We start from the raw sequence: 18,253 nt of genomic DNA, 5'->3' as shown, positions 1-18,253 counted from the left end.
TATCGTTCCCAAAGGAATTGATAATTTTCAAATCAGAGGAAAGAAAAGTGCCCTCAGAAGCTGCCGAACCCATAAGTAAGAAACATGTAGAAGAAGGAATTCTCCATTTTTCTTCATTTTAAAAGAAATACATGTAAAGTGAAAATGATTTACAACCTGCTCCCAATGAGAAAGAGAAAGAAGAGAGAGAAACTGCTTTTATTTGAATAAGCTTTAGGAGCATGGACCATGGGACACACGAATAAATTTAAGTGTGTTGTTCTAACTCAGTCCTGCTGAAACTTTGACCTGCTTGTAATTCACTTGGGGATCTTGTTAATATGCAGATTATGCTCCAATAGGTCAGGGGGAGGGCCTCAGATGCATCCTGAGACGTCCCACAAGCTCCCAAGTGATACTGAATGCTGCTGGTCCATGGATCACCCTTGGGAGAGTGAATGCAGAATGCTTCTGATGCGATGAGAATAGTCATTGCAATTCAAGAGCTCTTAAAAGGCCTGCTTGAGACCACACTGAATTTGGAGTTTTCGTCAGCTTGCCCTGAATTCAACCTTTAATAAGTTTTCTTTTTAAGTCAGTTAGGAAATCACTATGACCTTGCATCTTACCTGAAATTCACTCCTCTGGTAACTTCACTCCTTAGAAAAGAGGACCACAGACGCGGGCAAAACAGAGGTCTGAGAAGTGAAAATAGGTGTAGCAAATTCTAAATGTGACTACTTTACTAATATTTAGCTTTATTATTACTTTTTTGTCTTTTTTCCAACAAAACTGACCATTGATTTGAGGAGACATGAAAGAAGGCAATTACAAGAAGAAATTAGGACAGCTGGTAGCTTGACAGAGGGAAGGAGATAGAAATACTGTAAAAAGGTGACGCTACAATTAAAAACTTGGGGTATTTTACGCAAAAGCAAAAAGACCTAGAAGTAGTAATTGTCCTCGAAGCCTTCCCTGTACTCATCAAGAAGAATCATTGTTAAATTAAGCCAGCAGATAAGTATTTTAGAATTGTTAATATAGAATACAGAATATAGAAATTAATTAATATTAATAGAAAATATAGAAAAATCTTAAAAAATATCAGTGCTTAAAGGGATAATCCAGTTACATGGAGAATTCCCTTCTACATAACAATTCTCGGATGACGCTGGATAAACATGGCTGTAACTATATCCCAATTTTTATAGTGTCTGTTCCATTATATCCAAAATCTTTATGACCACATAGAATCAATTTATTTACAAAAATAACATTCTTCATGAATAGAAAACAAGATAGGCTTTTGGAAAAAAGTTGGAAAATATAAGAAAGTGACAAGAAAAAGTTTGTCCGAGGGGATTCTCCAGACAAGAATCCTGGAGTGGGTTGCCATGCCCTCCTCATAATCCCTCTAATGAGGGATATTCATTGACAATATTTTAGTATATCTTCTTGTTTTCCAGCTTTCTCTCTCTCATGCTCTTAAAATATTCTTCTTTATGGTTATTCCCCGACCTCAAGTATTCTTTGAAAGCATGATTTTTAGGCTATAAATGTTCTGCAGAATTTTAATTGATGCCAGTCATTCTCCTTATGGACTTTATGGAGACATTTAACTTGTTGCTATTTTCCTCTGATGGAATTAAGACTATGATGCACTTTGTACATTAACTTTTGTGTGCGTCTCTGATTGTGTTCTCAGATAGATTTCCAGAAGTGGACTTATGAGGTCAAAGAGCATGGTATGTCTAGACTGGTGGTGAGTACAGCCAAGATGCCCTTTACAAAGACTGAACAGCCTACACTGCCTCCAGCAGTGTGTATCTTTCCCAATCCATTGTCTGAGTCCTCCTCAGACTCTAAACAGGGATTGTTTTAAAAGTTGACCCTTGAGGGGGAAAAAATAGGAATTTCTTGGTGATCTGGCGATTTGGAAGGACTCGGGGCTTCCACTGCAGGGGGCAAGGGTTCAATCTCTGATAGGGGAATTAAGATCCCGCATGCTGCAGCACAGACAAAAATAAAATAAAATAAAAGTTGACCTTTGGGGCCTGTCTCCATCCTTATAAGATAAGGTATGAGTAGAGGCCACTTTGCCTTTCTGCTTCACCAACTCATACCCATGACCTCCACTGCATCAAACTTCAAATGTAATGAATCCCCAAATTATGTGAATAATAGATGCTAAAGAGGACTGTCACGAAAAGATGAAAAAGGTTTGAAAAGAGTTTCTAGTCTCCATTGATTGCTATATATTTTTAAAAATTAAAAATACAGTTTTTGTTCTTTTTCTTATTTTCACTCTTCCTATGAGAAATTAAAAGAAAGCATAGAAAAGTGAAAGAGAAACAAAATGACAGTCATCCATTTTCCACAATCCAGCGTTAACCATTGTTAACATTTTGGCGCATTTATCTTATTTTTTAAAGTTAATGTTTGGAATATTGTACAAACACTATATGCATATATGATTTTATTATTTTAAGGTTAGCATATTATAGATACACTTCAAGATTTCTTTATTTTCTACCCCATCCTAAACCCCCTTCCTAAAGGCTCTCTAGTTTCAGGTTTGTGACAATATTTCCAATCCTTCAAAAGAAAATATTTTTACATGCACATATGTATCTCTTGGAAATGCAAACTATTCCCATCATGCATTTTGCCAATTTTGCATAAATGGTAATTCTGCTGCATTATTTTTGTATCTTGCTTTTTTTTTTAACCCCACTCCATTCTATGCTTCTGAGATTCATCCATGGAAATACTTGTGAGTTAATCCATCCCTTTTAATGTTACACGATTGCCTATTGTACATGAATATTTTGCATTTTCATTTCCCTATTAAAGATATTTTCATTTTTCCCTCTGTTGCCAACACTGTGGCAGCAGCCCTCTACAAGTGCACAAGGGAGTTTTTCTCCACTTAATTTCCTGGAAGTGGAGTTGCTAGATGAGCTTTTTCAATTTCAGTTAACACCAAACTACTCTCCAGAGCAGCTGTAATGTTTACAACTCCACCATATACGTACTGGAATACCAGTCTCCTCTCATCCTTGGCAACATTTTGTCATTCTTAATGGGGGAAAATCGGTATCTCTTTGCTTTTATTCCCAAGTAATAGTAAGGTTGAGTATCTTTCTACACACTCTGCAGCCATTTGAATTTCCTCTTCTGGATGATACACTGCAAGACTCAGTGTTTGCATTTATATTTGTATTATACATGGAACTGACATTTTCTTTAATTCTGCTGTTCTCATTTTGGTATCAAGATTAGACTAGCCTCATGGAATGTGTTGGATAGACTACTTGATCCTGTTCACATTTCACTGCAGTTTGCATTGTACAGTTCTGTTTTGTTTTCTGCTTTTCGAAATTTTGTGTGTGTGTACGTATCATTCCAGTAATATTACCTCGGTGTAGGCATTTTGGCAGTTGGAGTCAATCTTCTATCCTACTTTTTCAGTTGCATTGATGATTGTTGGTCTACTTTTATTCTTTTTGGACCAAGTTTTGTAATTTGTAATTTTGTCAAAAAATTACCCCTTTTATCTAGGTTTTCAAATACATTTATATAAAGCTGTTCATTGTATACTCTGATGTTTTCTAACAGTTTTACTCTGTCTGGTGTGTCCCCTTTGCCATTTATAATACTGCCTATGTGTGTGATTTCCTTGATCAGTCTTACAAGGAGATTGTCTATTTCGTCGTTAACAGAACACGAGTTTTTGGTTTCCATAGTCAACTTCATTTCCTTTTTTCATTTTACTCTTCTTTCTTTGCTTTTTAAAAATTTCTTTCTTCTTATTGTCTCTTCAGTTTTTATTTTTCTACCTCTTAAACAGAAGACTTAAATTTTTTCTTGCTTTGTAATAAGTACCCTTAAGGCTATAAATACCTGCTATAAATACCCCCCCTAATTGTTCTAGTTAGATCTCCCAAGTTTTATGTCAGGCTTTTATTGTCATTTATTTCTAAATATTTTTAAATTTCTGTATTGGTTTTCAAGCCATGTGTATTTTTCCGTTTCCAAATGTATGTTCTTTTTAAGATGTATTATAAAATCTTTTAAAGTAAAAAAGATATATAATAAGAAATAAAACAAATAAGCTTAAGAAATAAAACTCAAATGTACGCTGATGATTTTCAATTTTATTTTACGTAAGTAATAGATGCACATGATAAAAACCAAATCATTTTGTCTTCCTGGCTCCCTCCTCAGAAGTAACTGCAGTTACTAATTTAAGGTATATTCTGTGAATCGAATGGGTTTCTTTTTGGCTCTCTTTTTGTTGTTGATTTTTAATTTTACTTCGTTGTGGTTTGTGAATACAATCTGTAGATTCTTTGGAATTTATTGAGGCTTCCTTTGTGGCCACTGCATAGTCAAACATTTCACCTATGTCTGAAAAGAACAGATGTGCCAACGTTCTTTGTCTAAAATATAAACCTGACCTCATCACTTCCTCTCCAATAGCTTCTATGGTCCTCAGGTTAAAGACCTACTGCCCCAGCCTACGATTTTGCCCCCAGTTTCCTTGTTAGCCAAACCTTGAGTTGTGTCCCTTTGGTACAACATATTTACGGACATGGGACTCATACTTTTGAAGGTCAACTTTCAAAAGAAACGCTTGTCTTGTAGCAAACAGTCCAAAGTCTGGCACTGCAAAGGTCCTAACATATTCATTGAGCCAACTAGAAAATGGACTGTCTTCTGCAGGTGGAGTCACACTGAGACAGGAAGGTCACCCAGTGGGGGGTGGTCACTCCCTTATCAACTCTAATCCTTACTCTCTACTTGCTTCTCCTGAACCCAGCCTGTCTCATGAGACCTCTGGTTATGGCACCCTCCATGTCAATTTCTCAGGCCTTTCCCTCTTCCCTCCCTCTGCCTGCCCACCACTGTGGATCACCTCACAGGTCCTCCCGCAATGCCCTCCAGCTCCTTTGCCTTCTACAGTCAGTTGCGTAGGCCCAACCAAGACCCGCCCCAGGATGAATCCATGCCAAGCTTCTGTTCTGAGGCTCCTGACATGGGGATGGGAGATTGCAGGAAGGATCAGTCCTCTGTACACATTTATCTTTTCAACCTTAGCTGAAACTTCACTTCTGCATTCCCTTCAGCAAACCCTTTGACTCCATTCAAGTCCCCTCGCATTTCACCAGCTCCTTTATTCAGCAGAATGAGTTTGCTAATTTTTGGAGAAAATAGAAAATATCAGGGGTGAGTCTTTATCAAGTCATTTCACATCCTTTCTTCCTGTTTCAGAGTGTCTCTCTTCCTGTCTAGGGTAAAAGTAATCCTCTCTATGTCCTTGACTCCATCCTCTCTTGTCTCCTGTCTCCCCTGTTTTTGTTCTATTTTATTCCCTCTGCTCCTGCATCTCCTCTTCCTAAACCATCTTTCCTAAAAGTAGTCAGCAACCCCCACTTTAGCTTCCATGCATCCACTTCTCTTGGAGGCCAACTAGCTTTCTCCCCCTCGATGGGCTCTTATTGGCCCTCTGATTCTAAATCAGTGTCACTTCTTTTCTGATCTCTCCAGAATGCTGATGATATTGACCATGCCCTACTTCTCAAAACTCTCTCCTACCTATTTGCCCCGACACCATTGTCTTGAATCTTTTTACCTCCTTTCTTGGCCCTTTGATCTTGAAATGTCCCCAGCATTATCTACTCCTGGTCCTCAGTTTTTATTTCTCCACACACCAGGAAACACACGACTCATTACAAAGGGGTGTAGTCTCTACCAAACTCTGAACAAACACTGCCAGGGGAAAGTGCAGGCTGATTGTCACTACACTGCCCCACTTTTCAAGAGCTGTCAGATACCCCAGAGGTTTAACTGAAATGCTTCTACTTTAAATATGGATGATGAGCTGAAACTTTGCCAAAAACTTTGCAGAGTAAATAAAGCATGGATGGTCTCATTAGGGTTGTTCTTTTCTTATTCGACTGCCCCAAGGCAATTTATAAGGGATGCTCTATTAGTAATGGAAGTTCACATTTACTGAGGGTTTACTCTGTGCCAGACATTCTTGTAAGTGGCTTGCATGTATTTTTTTTTTTTACTGTATAATTTTGTTTACAGAAACTTCCAGAATAAGCAAATCTAACCAGACAGGAAATAGACTAATAGGTGTGAGGGGCTGACTGCTAATGGACATGGGGTCTCTTTCAGGAGTGATTCAAAACACCATGAATGTACGCAATACCCCTGTGTGGTGTACTTTCACATGATCACAACGGTGAATTTCATTTAAGTGAATTTTAGCTCAATCAAAAAAAGCTTTTAGACAAAACACACATCGGGTGATCCAAGTGTCATGAAAGAAAGAGGCAAGAAACAACAGCCCCAGGGCAGGGGCAGGTCCGATCCCATCTTAGGAGCGGGGAGCCGGGCACCCAGAGTCCTGGGGACCAGAGGAGGGGACCGCAGGGAGCCGGGGCCACACTGCCGCCACATCATCGGATCGTGTACCTGTCCCACTTCTTCTCGGGGTCGTAGGGCTCCCAGCGGCTGGCGGGGAAGATGTGCTTGTTTTTCTCGTACCAGCTCCGCAGCACCACCTTGCCTGCATGAGACTCATCCTTCTCCACAGTGGCGTCACTGAGCAGCCGCACATCATCATGAACGTCAAAATTGAAGAGGGGCCCACTTTTCCCTCGAGCCTTGGTGACGATGAAGTCGTAGAAGCTGTGGTGGTGAGGTATGATTAAGTCCTCCTTGATGTACATGAGCTGCTCCACGCCTGCCGATCTGAGTTCACTGAAGTCTTTGCGCAGGATCTCAAGTGCCTTCTGCAGGAACTGCTGCATCGTGTTACCCTTCTTCATCTTGACTGAGCGCCGGTGCCCAGAGCCATCCCAGTAGCTGAAGGTGATCTCAATCTCCTCACTCTTAATCTTCTCTTGCTTGGCTTCCCACTCTTGCCGTAGCTCCTCTCGGAGCCGATTCTCCTCCTCCTCCCGGTCTCGGTCAGGCAAGAAACTTGTGTCCACATCTGGGTTCTTCCCCATTTTCCTCTTTTTTGTGGTGATCTCTTCCCTTTCCAGCTCCTCCTCGTCCACAGTCACCCCCTCCTCCTCCTCGCCTGCCTCCTCTTCTTCCTCCAGGGTGAAGGACAAGCTGGAAATCTTCCGCTTGGCCTCCTTCTTGCGCTCCTTTTCTCGCAGCTTCTCCAGCTTCAGCTGCAGCTCCTTCGACTGCTCCTTCTTGGCGAGTTGCTTCTCCCGCTCCTTCACCAGCGCCTCCTGCTTAGCCTTCATGTCGTTCAGAGTCACAAGACCCACAGTGCTGGACTTGAGCTCGGCCTCCACGGCGTCGTAGTGCGCAGAGAACTTCTTGTCAATGTTGGACTTCATTATGTTCTCCTCAGCAATCCTCTGCTTCATCTGCTCCATCTGCTCACGCTGCTTCTCTCGTTTCTTCATGAGATGCATGGCGCGGCCCGCCTCGCTGGCGGCACCCTTGTATTGAGCCATGGCGGCGGCGGTGACGGCGGCGGCGGTGACGGCGGCGACGGCGATGATGGCGATGATGGACTGGCTCGGTTTGCGTGTATTAACTCATTCAGTCTTCACAACAACCCTATCAACAAAGTGCTATTATTATCCTGCTTTATAGAAGGCGCAAACTGAGGCAGAGAGCTTCAGTACTTTGCCCTGGGTCTCAGAGATTTTAAGCAGGTTTCAAATCCAGATGGCCCAGCTCTGGAGCTCAAACTTTTAACCACTATACTCTACTGCTTTCCTCCCCCCTGTAGATGAGGGAACTGAAGTCCAGAGAAACTGAGAAGTTGTCCAAGATCACAGGAGTGGACACCCCTCAAGTAGGGACTTGAAGCTATCATCACAGGGATAGACAGTTGGACTTTTCTACTGGTCTGTAATTAGTTACCTGTTGTCCCTGCTAGACTGCACGACTGGCACTCAGACCAGGGACAGAAATACAAATATTTGTAAATATGAGTGCCCAGGAGATGCAAAACAGTCCTTTCACCTCTGTTAATAACGTCATTTACTTCTCACAACAATCCCCAGGTAAGACAGTAGTTAACATTTAATCACTTCCATGCGCCATTATCTCTTTTAAACCTCACAAACACACTGTTTCATTGGTACTATTATTATCCCCACTTGACAGAATAAGAAACTGAGGCTCAGGGCAGCTCAGTAACTTGCCCAAGATCCAGCAACCAGTACGTGGCAAAGCCAGGATTCTAGATTAGGTTATTTGACAACAGAGGCCACGTTCTTGACCCTGAGGCAAACACTATCAGTTCTACAGTTGGGGAAACTGCCTGAGGACAGAGCATTAAGTTGTGCCTATGGAATCGAACCTACTGAGTAGGGCGCACAGCACTCTTGTTCTTCCTCTTCTTGGGCCGCGGGGTGCCACTGCGAGGTGGGAGGCGGAGGAGGAGAAGAGGAAGCCCTTTCCCACAAGGTACAGAGAGTCGCGTAGGACACGCTAACTCGAGACCTTATCGACAGATCCCGCGGCACCATGGCAACGGGGCGGGCTGCAGAACGGAAGTGCGTCACCCGATGGGAGGGATAGATCTGCGATGGCAACCAATGGAAGCGCCACATCCGCGTTCGCCCCGCCTAGAAGGAGGGGCCGAACCCTCTTTTCTGCCTTCGTCGTCGTCTGTGTGGACTGCGCTTGGGCGCTGTGGTGGGTAATCCGCGCGTTGGGGCGGGAGGCTGAAGGGAACAGAAAGCAGCTGCCTCGACAGGCGAGGGGCGGGAAGCAGGTGCGGGTCAGGCCCTGGGGTCGGTCCCGTGGTGTGCCACAGTGTGTCCCCGGGGTCCGGGGGCCTGAGGCTTCTCAGTGCCTGGTGGGGAAACTGAGGCCCCGAGAGGGGCAGCAGAGCTAAACAGGCTGGAAGCTAGTCCCTTACACGCACACAGACGTTTTAAAGTCGTAATATTAGGTGAAGAAATACTTTATATCAGAATATTAATTGGTAAAAGCGAAATACAAAATTGACTAATCTGAATAAGTAAAATATACGGCCTTCCACTGACCACACTTTCAGCCTTGACAGCCTCTGTGCTTCCCCACTATTTTGGGTACAGAACTTTTTAGTTTGTACAAGTGTGCAGCTCCTTATTTCAAAGCCCTGAGGCTAGACGTGTTCAGAATCCCAAATTTCTAGAATTTTCCAAAGGTACTGTGCATACATTGTATGTCCTGTCATATCTTCAGCAGGGTCTTGAGCAGTGTCTTGTAATCAGATACTTTTTTCACAGCTAAATATGTGCATATTTACACCAAGGAGGTAAACAACAGCCCTAAATAATCTCACCTTAGGTTAGATCAGGTTTTCAAACCTAAAAGATTTGGTTTTGAGAAGGTGTTCGATTTGAGAGTTGCAGAGAAGGGACCTGGATGGTAATTTTATTGTTCTCTCATATTTCTTGAGTATTTGAACCGAGGGTGTCACAGTTCCTAACCCTGCTTTTGTATGGTCATTCCCTGTCTCCATTACTAATTCTGTTGTCTTCTTCCCTCTCAGCCTCAGGTTCCTCATCAGTTAAATAGGATCAGTCATGCTTTCTTTATAAGGTTCTGACAAGGATGAAATGAGACTGTGCACATGAAGCATTTACACTGTGTCTGGCACTTGGCACAGGTGGTTATGTTTGAGATTTTCTTATTTCACAAACTTTTCTATTTATAAATTATTTGGGTAGGTAATACATATCCATGGTTAACCCCTGCCCCCTTCATAGAGGCAACTGACTTCTATGCACAAACAAACCTATATATATTTTTCACCCTTACTTCCGCCCTGCTTTTTCCCCAGATATAGCACTGTGTACCGTTCTGTACCTCTTCCTTCTTCTTAGCATTAATTTTGGCTGTTCCTTAACATACTTATATCATTTTCTTTTTTTAAGATAGTAACACACAACTGTAAAATATGTGATAGAAGTTTGAAGAACAAAAGTACAATGACCATCCACCACCAGGTTAAGAAATAGGACATTATCATTTTCTCAAAGCCTGCATTGATTTCTTTTCTTCCTTCCCCAAAGATAACCACTGCCTTGAATATTGTGTTATCATTCCCTTGTTCTTCTTTGTAGTTTTTAATATTATCGCTCATGAATACAATATATGGTTTTGTTAGTTTTTGGTTTTTATATAAATGAGATCCAAATATATATTTTGTGTGACTTGATTTTTGCACATAATGTTATGTTTAAGAGATGTATCCATATTGCCATGAGTAGCTCTACTTCATTGCTGCTTTGAATTCCATGGTATGTTTATAAATGCCTTTATGTAGATATTCTTGAGTTGACTGGTACTTAAACTGTTGCCAGATTTTTGCTGTCACAGCATGCTATTTTTACCTTAAACGTACTTCCTAAGGTAAATGTGAAAGTTTCTGTAAGGCATATACCTAAGAGTGGATTTGTGGGGATATCAGATTTGCTGGTGTTATCAAATAAGCGTCTGAAGTAATTATAAGGGCTTATACTCTACCAGCAGTTGATGCAAGTTTCAGCCTCAGCTATTCTTAAGAATGTATGCCTATCTGGTGCTGGATAAGACATTAATCACTATGGTTTTAACACTCATTTGCCTGTTAAGAGATTGAGCATTTCTTACCTTAATTTATTAGTCACTTGTGCCTTCTTTTCATAAAATTTTCCATGTTCATTTTTCTCTTTCAGCTGTCTTCCTCTTACTGATTTGTAAGAGTTTTTTTTGTTTGTTTTAATCTCATTATGGATCTTTTGTGGTTTAAATGTGTTCCAGATATCTTCCAGTTTGAGCTTGTCTTCTGTTTCTGTCTGTCTCCCTTGCTTTCTGTTTTTGGTGAGCAGAGTTCTTAATTTTAACAAAGTCAATTTATCAGTGTTATTGTATGGTTTGTTTTTTTAATATTTTTTAGAGAAGCCCTTCCCTACTTTTGGGTCCTAAAGATAAACTCCTGTGTTGTTGTCTCAAAGTTTTATAGTGTTCCTGTCTTATGACCTTAACCCTCAAGAATTGATTTCTGTGGATATTGTGAAATAAGGATCTAATTTTATTTTTATTTTGCTCATGTATGTATAATGGGCTGTCTTGGCACCTTTCATTGAAAAGTGCTTTGCTCTGGAGTTCCATTTCTGCAGCATGCCAAGTATCTTGGCATGTATGTACCTTTTTCTATTCCTTAGTTGTCTGTTCTATTCCATTGGCCTTGCTTGTCCATTTCTGTGCTATTATCACAACTTTGTTATCACACTTTATTCATTACTCTAGCTGTATATTAAGTCTTGATACCTGCTATGACAAGTCCTCCAGGAATGTCTTTGCTGTTTTATGTTTACATTTTTCCATATAGATAGAACCATCTTGTCAAATCACACACAGTCATGCATCCCAAGCCTGTTAGGATTTTGATTGGAATTGTTTTGATTCAGTTACATTGGATCAATTTGAATTTTAAAGTGACTGCTTTTAACTTTTCATCCTTAAAGTCTTCTGTGTGCTGTGGTTTTTGCAGATGTCATTTAGTAAAGGAAATTTCCTTCTATGCCAAGTCTAAAGAGTTTTTATATGAATGGATGTTGAATTTTATCAGCTATTTTTTTTGCATCTATTAGGATGATTGTGTGCTTTTTCTCTTTTATTATATTAATGTGATTGTTGACGATGTTGTTTAGTTGCTAGGTCATGTCCAGCTCTTTTGTGACCCCATGAACTGTATCCTTCCAGGCTCCTCTCTCTGTGGAATTTCCCAGGCAGGAGTACTGGAGTGGGTTGCCATTTCCTTCTCTGGGGGATCTTCCCAACCCAGGTCGCTCACATTGATTTTGTCCCCTTACCCCTCCATTTTTATTGAGGTATTATTGACAGATGCCATTTGATTGACTTGCAGTGTTAAACCCTTGCTTGATCACAACATATCATTCTTTTTGCGTTGCTGGATTCAGTTTGTTAATGTTTTTGCTTGGGCCTACTGCATCTGTGTTCACGAAAAATATTGAACCTTTCATTTTACTTTCTTTTGACATCTTTGGTAGGTTTCCGTGCCCAACTTATGTCAGCCTTATCAGATGCTTTGGGGACAGCTTACTCTTTTTCCAGCTCTGCGATAGTCTGTGTAATATTTGAAATTATTTGTTTCTAGAATACTTGGTAGAACTTCTTGATAAATACATTGGGACCTGAAGTTTTCTTTGTGGGAAGATAAATTTCCCATAAAATGTCTATAATGGTTATGAAATTGTTTGCATTTTAAAATAATCTTTAGTTTTGAATGAATTCCTATGACTTTATACATATTTAAAATTCAGATTATTTTAATTTGTCCATAATATCTTTTTAAAACATTTGTGTCTGCGTTTGGTTTCCCTTTTTCATTCCAAATGTTATTTATTTGTAAATTTTCTCTCTGTTCCTGAAAAATCTTCTCAGAGGTTTGTCACTTAATTATTTTTTTCAGAGAATAATTTCTGTTATTCAACAGAATAATCAATCTCTGAATATTCAACAGAGAATTATTTCTGTTGACCTTTTCAGATATGTACTTATTTTCTATTTCATTAATTTCTGGTCTTTGTTTTTTTCATTCTTTAACTTTCTTTGTATTTAATTTGCTGTTATTATTTTTATAGCTTCTTGATAGGGATGTCTAACTCACTAATTTTCATGCCCTCCCCCCTCAAATATATATAAAAATTTAAGGCTATTAATTTCTTTCTTCTGTTTTAGTTTCCTTCCACCAGTTTCTGTGTGTAATATTTTGTTACTTTAAGTTCAAAATATTTTCTAATTTCCATTAATAATTCCCCTTTAATAATGGCTTATTTAGGAGTATGTTTCTTAAATTCTAAACAGTTTTTATACTTTTCATTTCTGGTTTCCACCTGTATTGCATTGCTGTCAGAGAACATATTCTGAATGAGGCCAGTCCTTTACAGTTTGCTGAGACTTGATTTCTGGCCCATATGTGGCAGCTTGCAAAATTATTCTGAGTATGCTTAAAGATTCTGTATTCTGTTGCTGTGGGGTGCAGTGTTTTATGCATGTCCGGCGGATTAAGCTTTTTGCTGCGTTTTGGAAGTCTTCTCTGTAAACGTACGGATTCTTTTTATTCACTTTAGCAGCGGTTGAGAGGGCTATATAGAATCTCCCACTGTCGTTATGGATTTACAGGTCTGTTTTGAAGGCCTGATCATCTTTGCCTTAACTGTTGGGAGGCTCTGTTGTTAGGTGCTTAAGCATTTAAAATGGTTAGAGCTTCTGTGGGACTGAACCTTCGTATCACTTTATGGGTACCATCTTTACCTCTAGTAATAACTTCTGCCCTGAAGTCTATTTTGTGTCATATTAATATTTGGTTAGTTCACAGAGTGTGTATTTTCCTATCCTTTTACTGTAAATTTTTCGGTATTCTAATGTTTTAGAAGTAACTTCTATGTCATATAGCTAGGTTTTATTCATTATTCAATTTGGCAAGTTTTTGATCTGATTTAACAGCCTGACTGCATCATCTATTTAAAGACCGTTAATTTGGAGAACCTGAGTTTCTGTAGTTTCTAGGATAAAAGTCCACAGAATATTCTGTTCTTGTCCCTGGAACAACCACTGACAATTAAGGGTGTACTCACTACTAAAATGGACTTCCCAGGTGGCTCAGTGGTAAAGAATCCACCTGTCAATGCAGGAGATGTGGGTTCGATCCCTGGTTGGAAAGATCCCCTGGAGTAGGAAATGGTAACCCACTCTAGTATCTTACCTGGGAGATCTTGTGGACAAAGGAGCCTGATGTGCTACCGTCCATGGGGTCGCAAAGAGTCAGACATGGCTGAGCAACTGAGCATGCACACATAGTACCTAAAAATAGAATGAATGAATGAAGATATCCTATTCTAAAGATAGGAAATACACTTGGCAGGACTTGAGTACTGGCTGGAGCCAAGTCAACCCCAGAGGAGAGGAGGATTAGAGTTCGATGGTCAGGTCTGTGGTGTCTGTATCTCTGCGTGGACTGTAACACCTGAACCAGTGATTCCAGAAGGAGGAGGTCTGTGGGAAGGAAAAGGGTTGAGGAAGGCGAAGGTGGGTCCAGTTTAGGATTGTTTGAGATTGAGATGCTGGTGAGATACATTCGAGGATAGCTAACAGTCAGGCAGAGGGGCTGGTCGTGAGATAGTGCATCTTCCTAGTTCTGAGGCTCAGCCAATGATGCCTTTAGAAAGAACAGTAACCTTTTTGCGTATCTCCTGGTGCTAGTTCTTGACAAACCCTTGGTAGTCATATTTCATTTAAACTGCATCGTATGTGTTAAAGATAGTATTATCTTTTTATAGATAAAAAGACTGAGGTTAAGTGTATTAGCTAAACCTGTGTTTATTCTGTGTTATATTTCCTTAAGGTAATAGCAACTTTCTGATAAGATCATGGCGTCATGGGAAGTGGATGTTAAAACCTCAGGATTCCAAGCCCCTCTGCAGTCAGAACTTCCAGAAAAGACCTGGAGATCTGCATTTATAATACATGAGTTGGGTGATTCTTAAGATCAGGCAAGTCTGGCAAGCACTGGTCTCAGAGCCCTCTGTCTCGTTCTAAACCCCAGGTCTTACCCCTGCACTGCGCCACCTCTCTGTGGCAGGAGCAGGCTTTTAGATCAGACTTGTGTTTTTTTTTTTTTTTTAAATCAAGGCTTCTTTTATCAGCTCTGATCTTTGTGGTTTGTGGAAAGATAACGTTTTAGTAGAGAGCAAGGAGATTTTCAAAACACCCTGCAGTCCTAGCACATGACAGTTGTTTTATCAGTGGTTTGGGAGAGGAGAGGGAAACCAGCTCTTATTGTTTCCTCACAGCTCTCTAAGCAGTGAACATTATTCTAATTTTATAGTGAGAAATGGGGCCACAGCTAAATTTATCCCAGGCCATAGACCTGGTGGGAGGTTGAGCCAACTTTCAGAGCTGGAATTGTCTACTAATAAAAATAGCTAACTTTTTTAGACTGTTACCACCAAGCTCCTATATGTATTTTTTTAAATTGAGGTATATTTGTTATGCAATATTTTAAGTTTCAGGGGTACAACACAGTGATTCACAATTTTTAAAGGTTATACTCCATTTATAGTTGTCACAGGCTGTTGTGTTCTTTGTTCATTTGATCCTCATTGTAATTCTAAGGAGGATGTTTCTGTCATTCTCACTTAACAGGTCAGAAACTGAAGTGCATGGAGGGTCCATGTCCCTATTTCACACACCTCTATGGTGGAGCAACCTGTGAACCCCAGCATTCTGGCTGCTTCCAGAGTCCATTCTTGTCACCAGTTGTTGTTGTTTAGTTGCTAAGTTGTGTCTGACTCTTTTGTGACCCTATGGACTGTTGCCTGCGAGGCTCCTCTGACCATGGGATTTCCCAGCCAAAAACACTAGAGTGGGTTGCATTTCCTCCTCCAGGGGATCTTCCCAATCCAGGGATTGAATCCACATCTCCTGCATTGGCAGACAGGTTCTTTACCACCAGGGAAGCTCAAGCTTCTTACTACTGCACAGTACTAATGTGCCCCATCCCTGACTTGTGTCCTTTTCATCTTTGTACTAATCAGTGTGATGAACCTGATTCTAGAAACTATAACAGACTTGTACTTGTAAATTGGAACACAACATGGAGCATCATTTCTGGTGTGCTCAGATGTGACTGGATTTCCTTTGCTTCCTTTTTAGTTCCTCCATCCATGCAGGGCAGCACGAGGAGAATGGGCGTCATGACTGATGTCCACCGGCGGTTCCTCCAGCTGCTGATGACTCACGGGGTGCTGGAAGAGTGCGATGTCAAGCGCTTGCAGAAGCACTGCTATAAGGTCCATGACTGTGAGTATCCTGCCCTGCTCCCAGGCTGCTCTGCTGCTGTGTGATCAGGTACTAGTGACGTTGGACTGGCACCGCGTACCCAGTCTACCGATACTCCCGACTTGGGCTGTCTTTCGCTGTCTCACATCAGCCCATCTTTCTCATTTTCAACTCTTGATTTTTTTTTTTTTTAAAGTAAATCTGGCGTTTAGCCCAGTGGCTAAGAACCTGGACTCTGGTGGCTGGATAGTTGTGGTTCACACTAAAGCTCTAGTGCCTTCTCCAATCCGAGTTTCTTCACTTCTAAAATGAGGATGTTTATTTGTACTTGGCACCCTGGGTGGCTCAAAGGCTTAAGAGACATGATACAAACTAAACAGCTGGCGTGGAAGGTGCTCAGTTGGCTGTTGACCTAAGAGGGCGGCTTCGAACAGTGGTGGAAGGCACAGCCCTAGACTTGGCCCAGCTGTGGGCATTGGGAGTGTCTTCTCAGTGGGTTGTTGGGAGAAGCAAAGATAACACACGTGGAGCACTTAGAGACAGGACCTGGTTTCAATAACTGGAGGTCTCAGTAGAAGCAAGAGGATCCATTTGGACAGATCAGTGAAATCCACATTCATAGATCTTACTGAGCTGAATGTCAGTGTGGGTAGATCTCATCGAGTGAAAAAGTTGGTAAATTATACCTATTGTACAGTGTCATTGTGCTAAGTGTTTTGTAAAACATAACAGTCGTTATTGTTCATGAATACGTACATCTGTGAGTAAAAATCTAAAAGTGGGCTCTCGAAGGATGTGGGGTGCTCTGTGAGGTGCTTGTCTTTGGGGAGAGGAGGCGGGGGATCGTTTTGTCATTAGAAATCAATGGACACCTCATTGTCTATTTTGTTCTTTGGAAAAAAAAAAAGATGAAGTAAATGTGGCATTATCAGGATAGTGTAGTGGTTGTCCTGATTAACAGGAATAAGTGTTTTTTTATTGTATGTTTTTGTCTTTCTGTAGTTTTGTGAGTTTTTTTGGCCGTATCAGACCTTAGTTGCGGCATGAAGGTGCTTCCTTGTCTCATGCAGGATCTTTCATTGCGATGCGCAGACTCTCTAGTTATGGTATGTGAGCTCAGTAGTTGCAATATTCAGGCATAGTTGCTCTGTGGCTTGTGGGATCTTAGTTCCACAAACAGGGATCGAACCCATGGCCCCCCCCACCCCGCATTGCAAGGGGGATTCTTAACCACTGGACCACCGGGGAAGGCCCGCTTTCAGTATTTTTAATTTTCAAAAGAAATAGTGAGCTAAGCCAGGGTGAGGGGGTGAGGTGTGAGCGGGGCTCTGGGGACAGTGGTGCCTCGTTCGAGAACTGCAGGCTGTGGTGTGACAGAGGCAGAAGCCAGGTGCCCGGGAGCTGAGGGGGGCAAAGCAGTAAGAGGGGAGACGCTGAGGACAGAGCAGTGTCCTTCCCGACGTGCAGGAGGAGGACAGAAGAGGTGGCGTTTAGAGAGGAGGCAGGGTTTGAAGTGGCTGGTCCGCTGATGTGTTCGCGGGAAGTTCTGGGAGCTGGATGGTGCACGAAGACAAGTGAAAAGCTTGGAGGAGCCCTTAGTGAGGAATCCCTTTAAACTCCCCTTGATCCTTTGTGTGCAAACTTCATTGACGTGTGAACCCTGGGGAGCTCTGGACAAGAATATACGCTGTGTGGGAAGGGCACACATTACTTGTGTGTAGGTTTACAGGTAATGAAGAGCCCATAATTGTACTCCATAGTCATGGGGTTTTTTGTTTGTTTGTTTTTTAATTCTGTGGACATTGCAGACCTTCTGGAAGGATTTGAAGCAAGACAGTGACATAGTTATTGCTGTGCTTGAGACTTTCCTCCTGGTGAAAATATGTCTGCTCTGATGGCCTGTACTGTGGTGGATCGGGGTCTTTGGTGAGAGCCTCAACCCTCTCCAATATTTTTGCCTGGAAAATCCCATGGACAGGGGAGCCTGGCCAGCTACAGTTCATGGGATTGCAAGGAGACACGACTGAGTGACTCATACTTTCACTTTTCCTTTATAGAAATAGAATATTACACCTGTCAAGCTACCTTCTCTTGCTCTTTAAAAAATGCAGCAGGACTTTAACCCTGGCCATCAGTGTCCTCCAGCGATAGGCAGAGTCATGTTTTTCTTATTCTTACCTACGTGACAGTTCCTTCTCCCTTTTAGTTTCTTATCTAAGTCCTGACAATGAGCTTTATTGTGATGGGGAAGTTTCAGAGCTGACTGTAAGGAGCTGAATGATGCCTCAGTACTAAGAATGAAAGTGTTTTTGCCTTTGTTTGACCTTTAAAATTGTCATGACCTAATTTAGGAAAGTCCTGTAAAATGTGTCTAGGAATTGATTTATTCCTCACATTTCATGTACCATTGCTGTGCATCAAGATCTGGTTATGGCTAGGGTAGTCA

General features: G+C 41.3%; 1 protein-coding gene and 1 pseudogene across 2 annotated transcripts in view; one reads left to right on the top strand and one right to left on the bottom strand.

Annotated features, from left to right (window-relative positions):
* Positions 1-4,116: 4,116 nt before the first annotated feature.
* Positions 4,117-8,475, bottom strand: LOC136158525 (protein FAM50A pseudogene; annotated as a pseudogene).
* Positions 8,476-8,595: 120 nt separating this feature from the next.
* The window catches only part of NSMCE1 (NSE1 homolog, SMC5-SMC6 complex component), a 35,414-nt gene continuing 25,756 nt past the window's right edge, over positions 8,596-18,253 (top strand). Inside the window, exons 1-3 of one of the 2 annotated variants that reach the window (XM_065924535.1) lie at positions 8,625-8,664; positions 14,372-14,519; positions 15,682-15,828. In XM_065924535.1, the coding sequence (XP_065780607.1) occupies positions 15,693-15,828 (136 nt within the window). In that variant the 5' untranslated portion in view covers positions 8,625-8,664; positions 14,372-14,519; positions 15,682-15,692. Of the gene's footprint in view, positions 8,665-14,371; positions 14,520-15,681; positions 15,829-18,253 lie in introns of both variants that reach the window. The other variant, XM_065924534.1, reaches the window with a different exon arrangement.

This window comes from Muntiacus reevesi, chromosome 2 (genome assembly GCF_963930625.1).
Source record: "Muntiacus reevesi chromosome 2, mMunRee1.1, whole genome shotgun sequence".
Lineage (NCBI taxonomy): Eukaryota > Metazoa > Chordata > Mammalia > Artiodactyla > Cervidae > Muntiacus > Muntiacus reevesi.
Note: the sequence above shows the minus strand (reverse complement) of the source record. Positions and strands in the feature narration are given on the sequence as shown.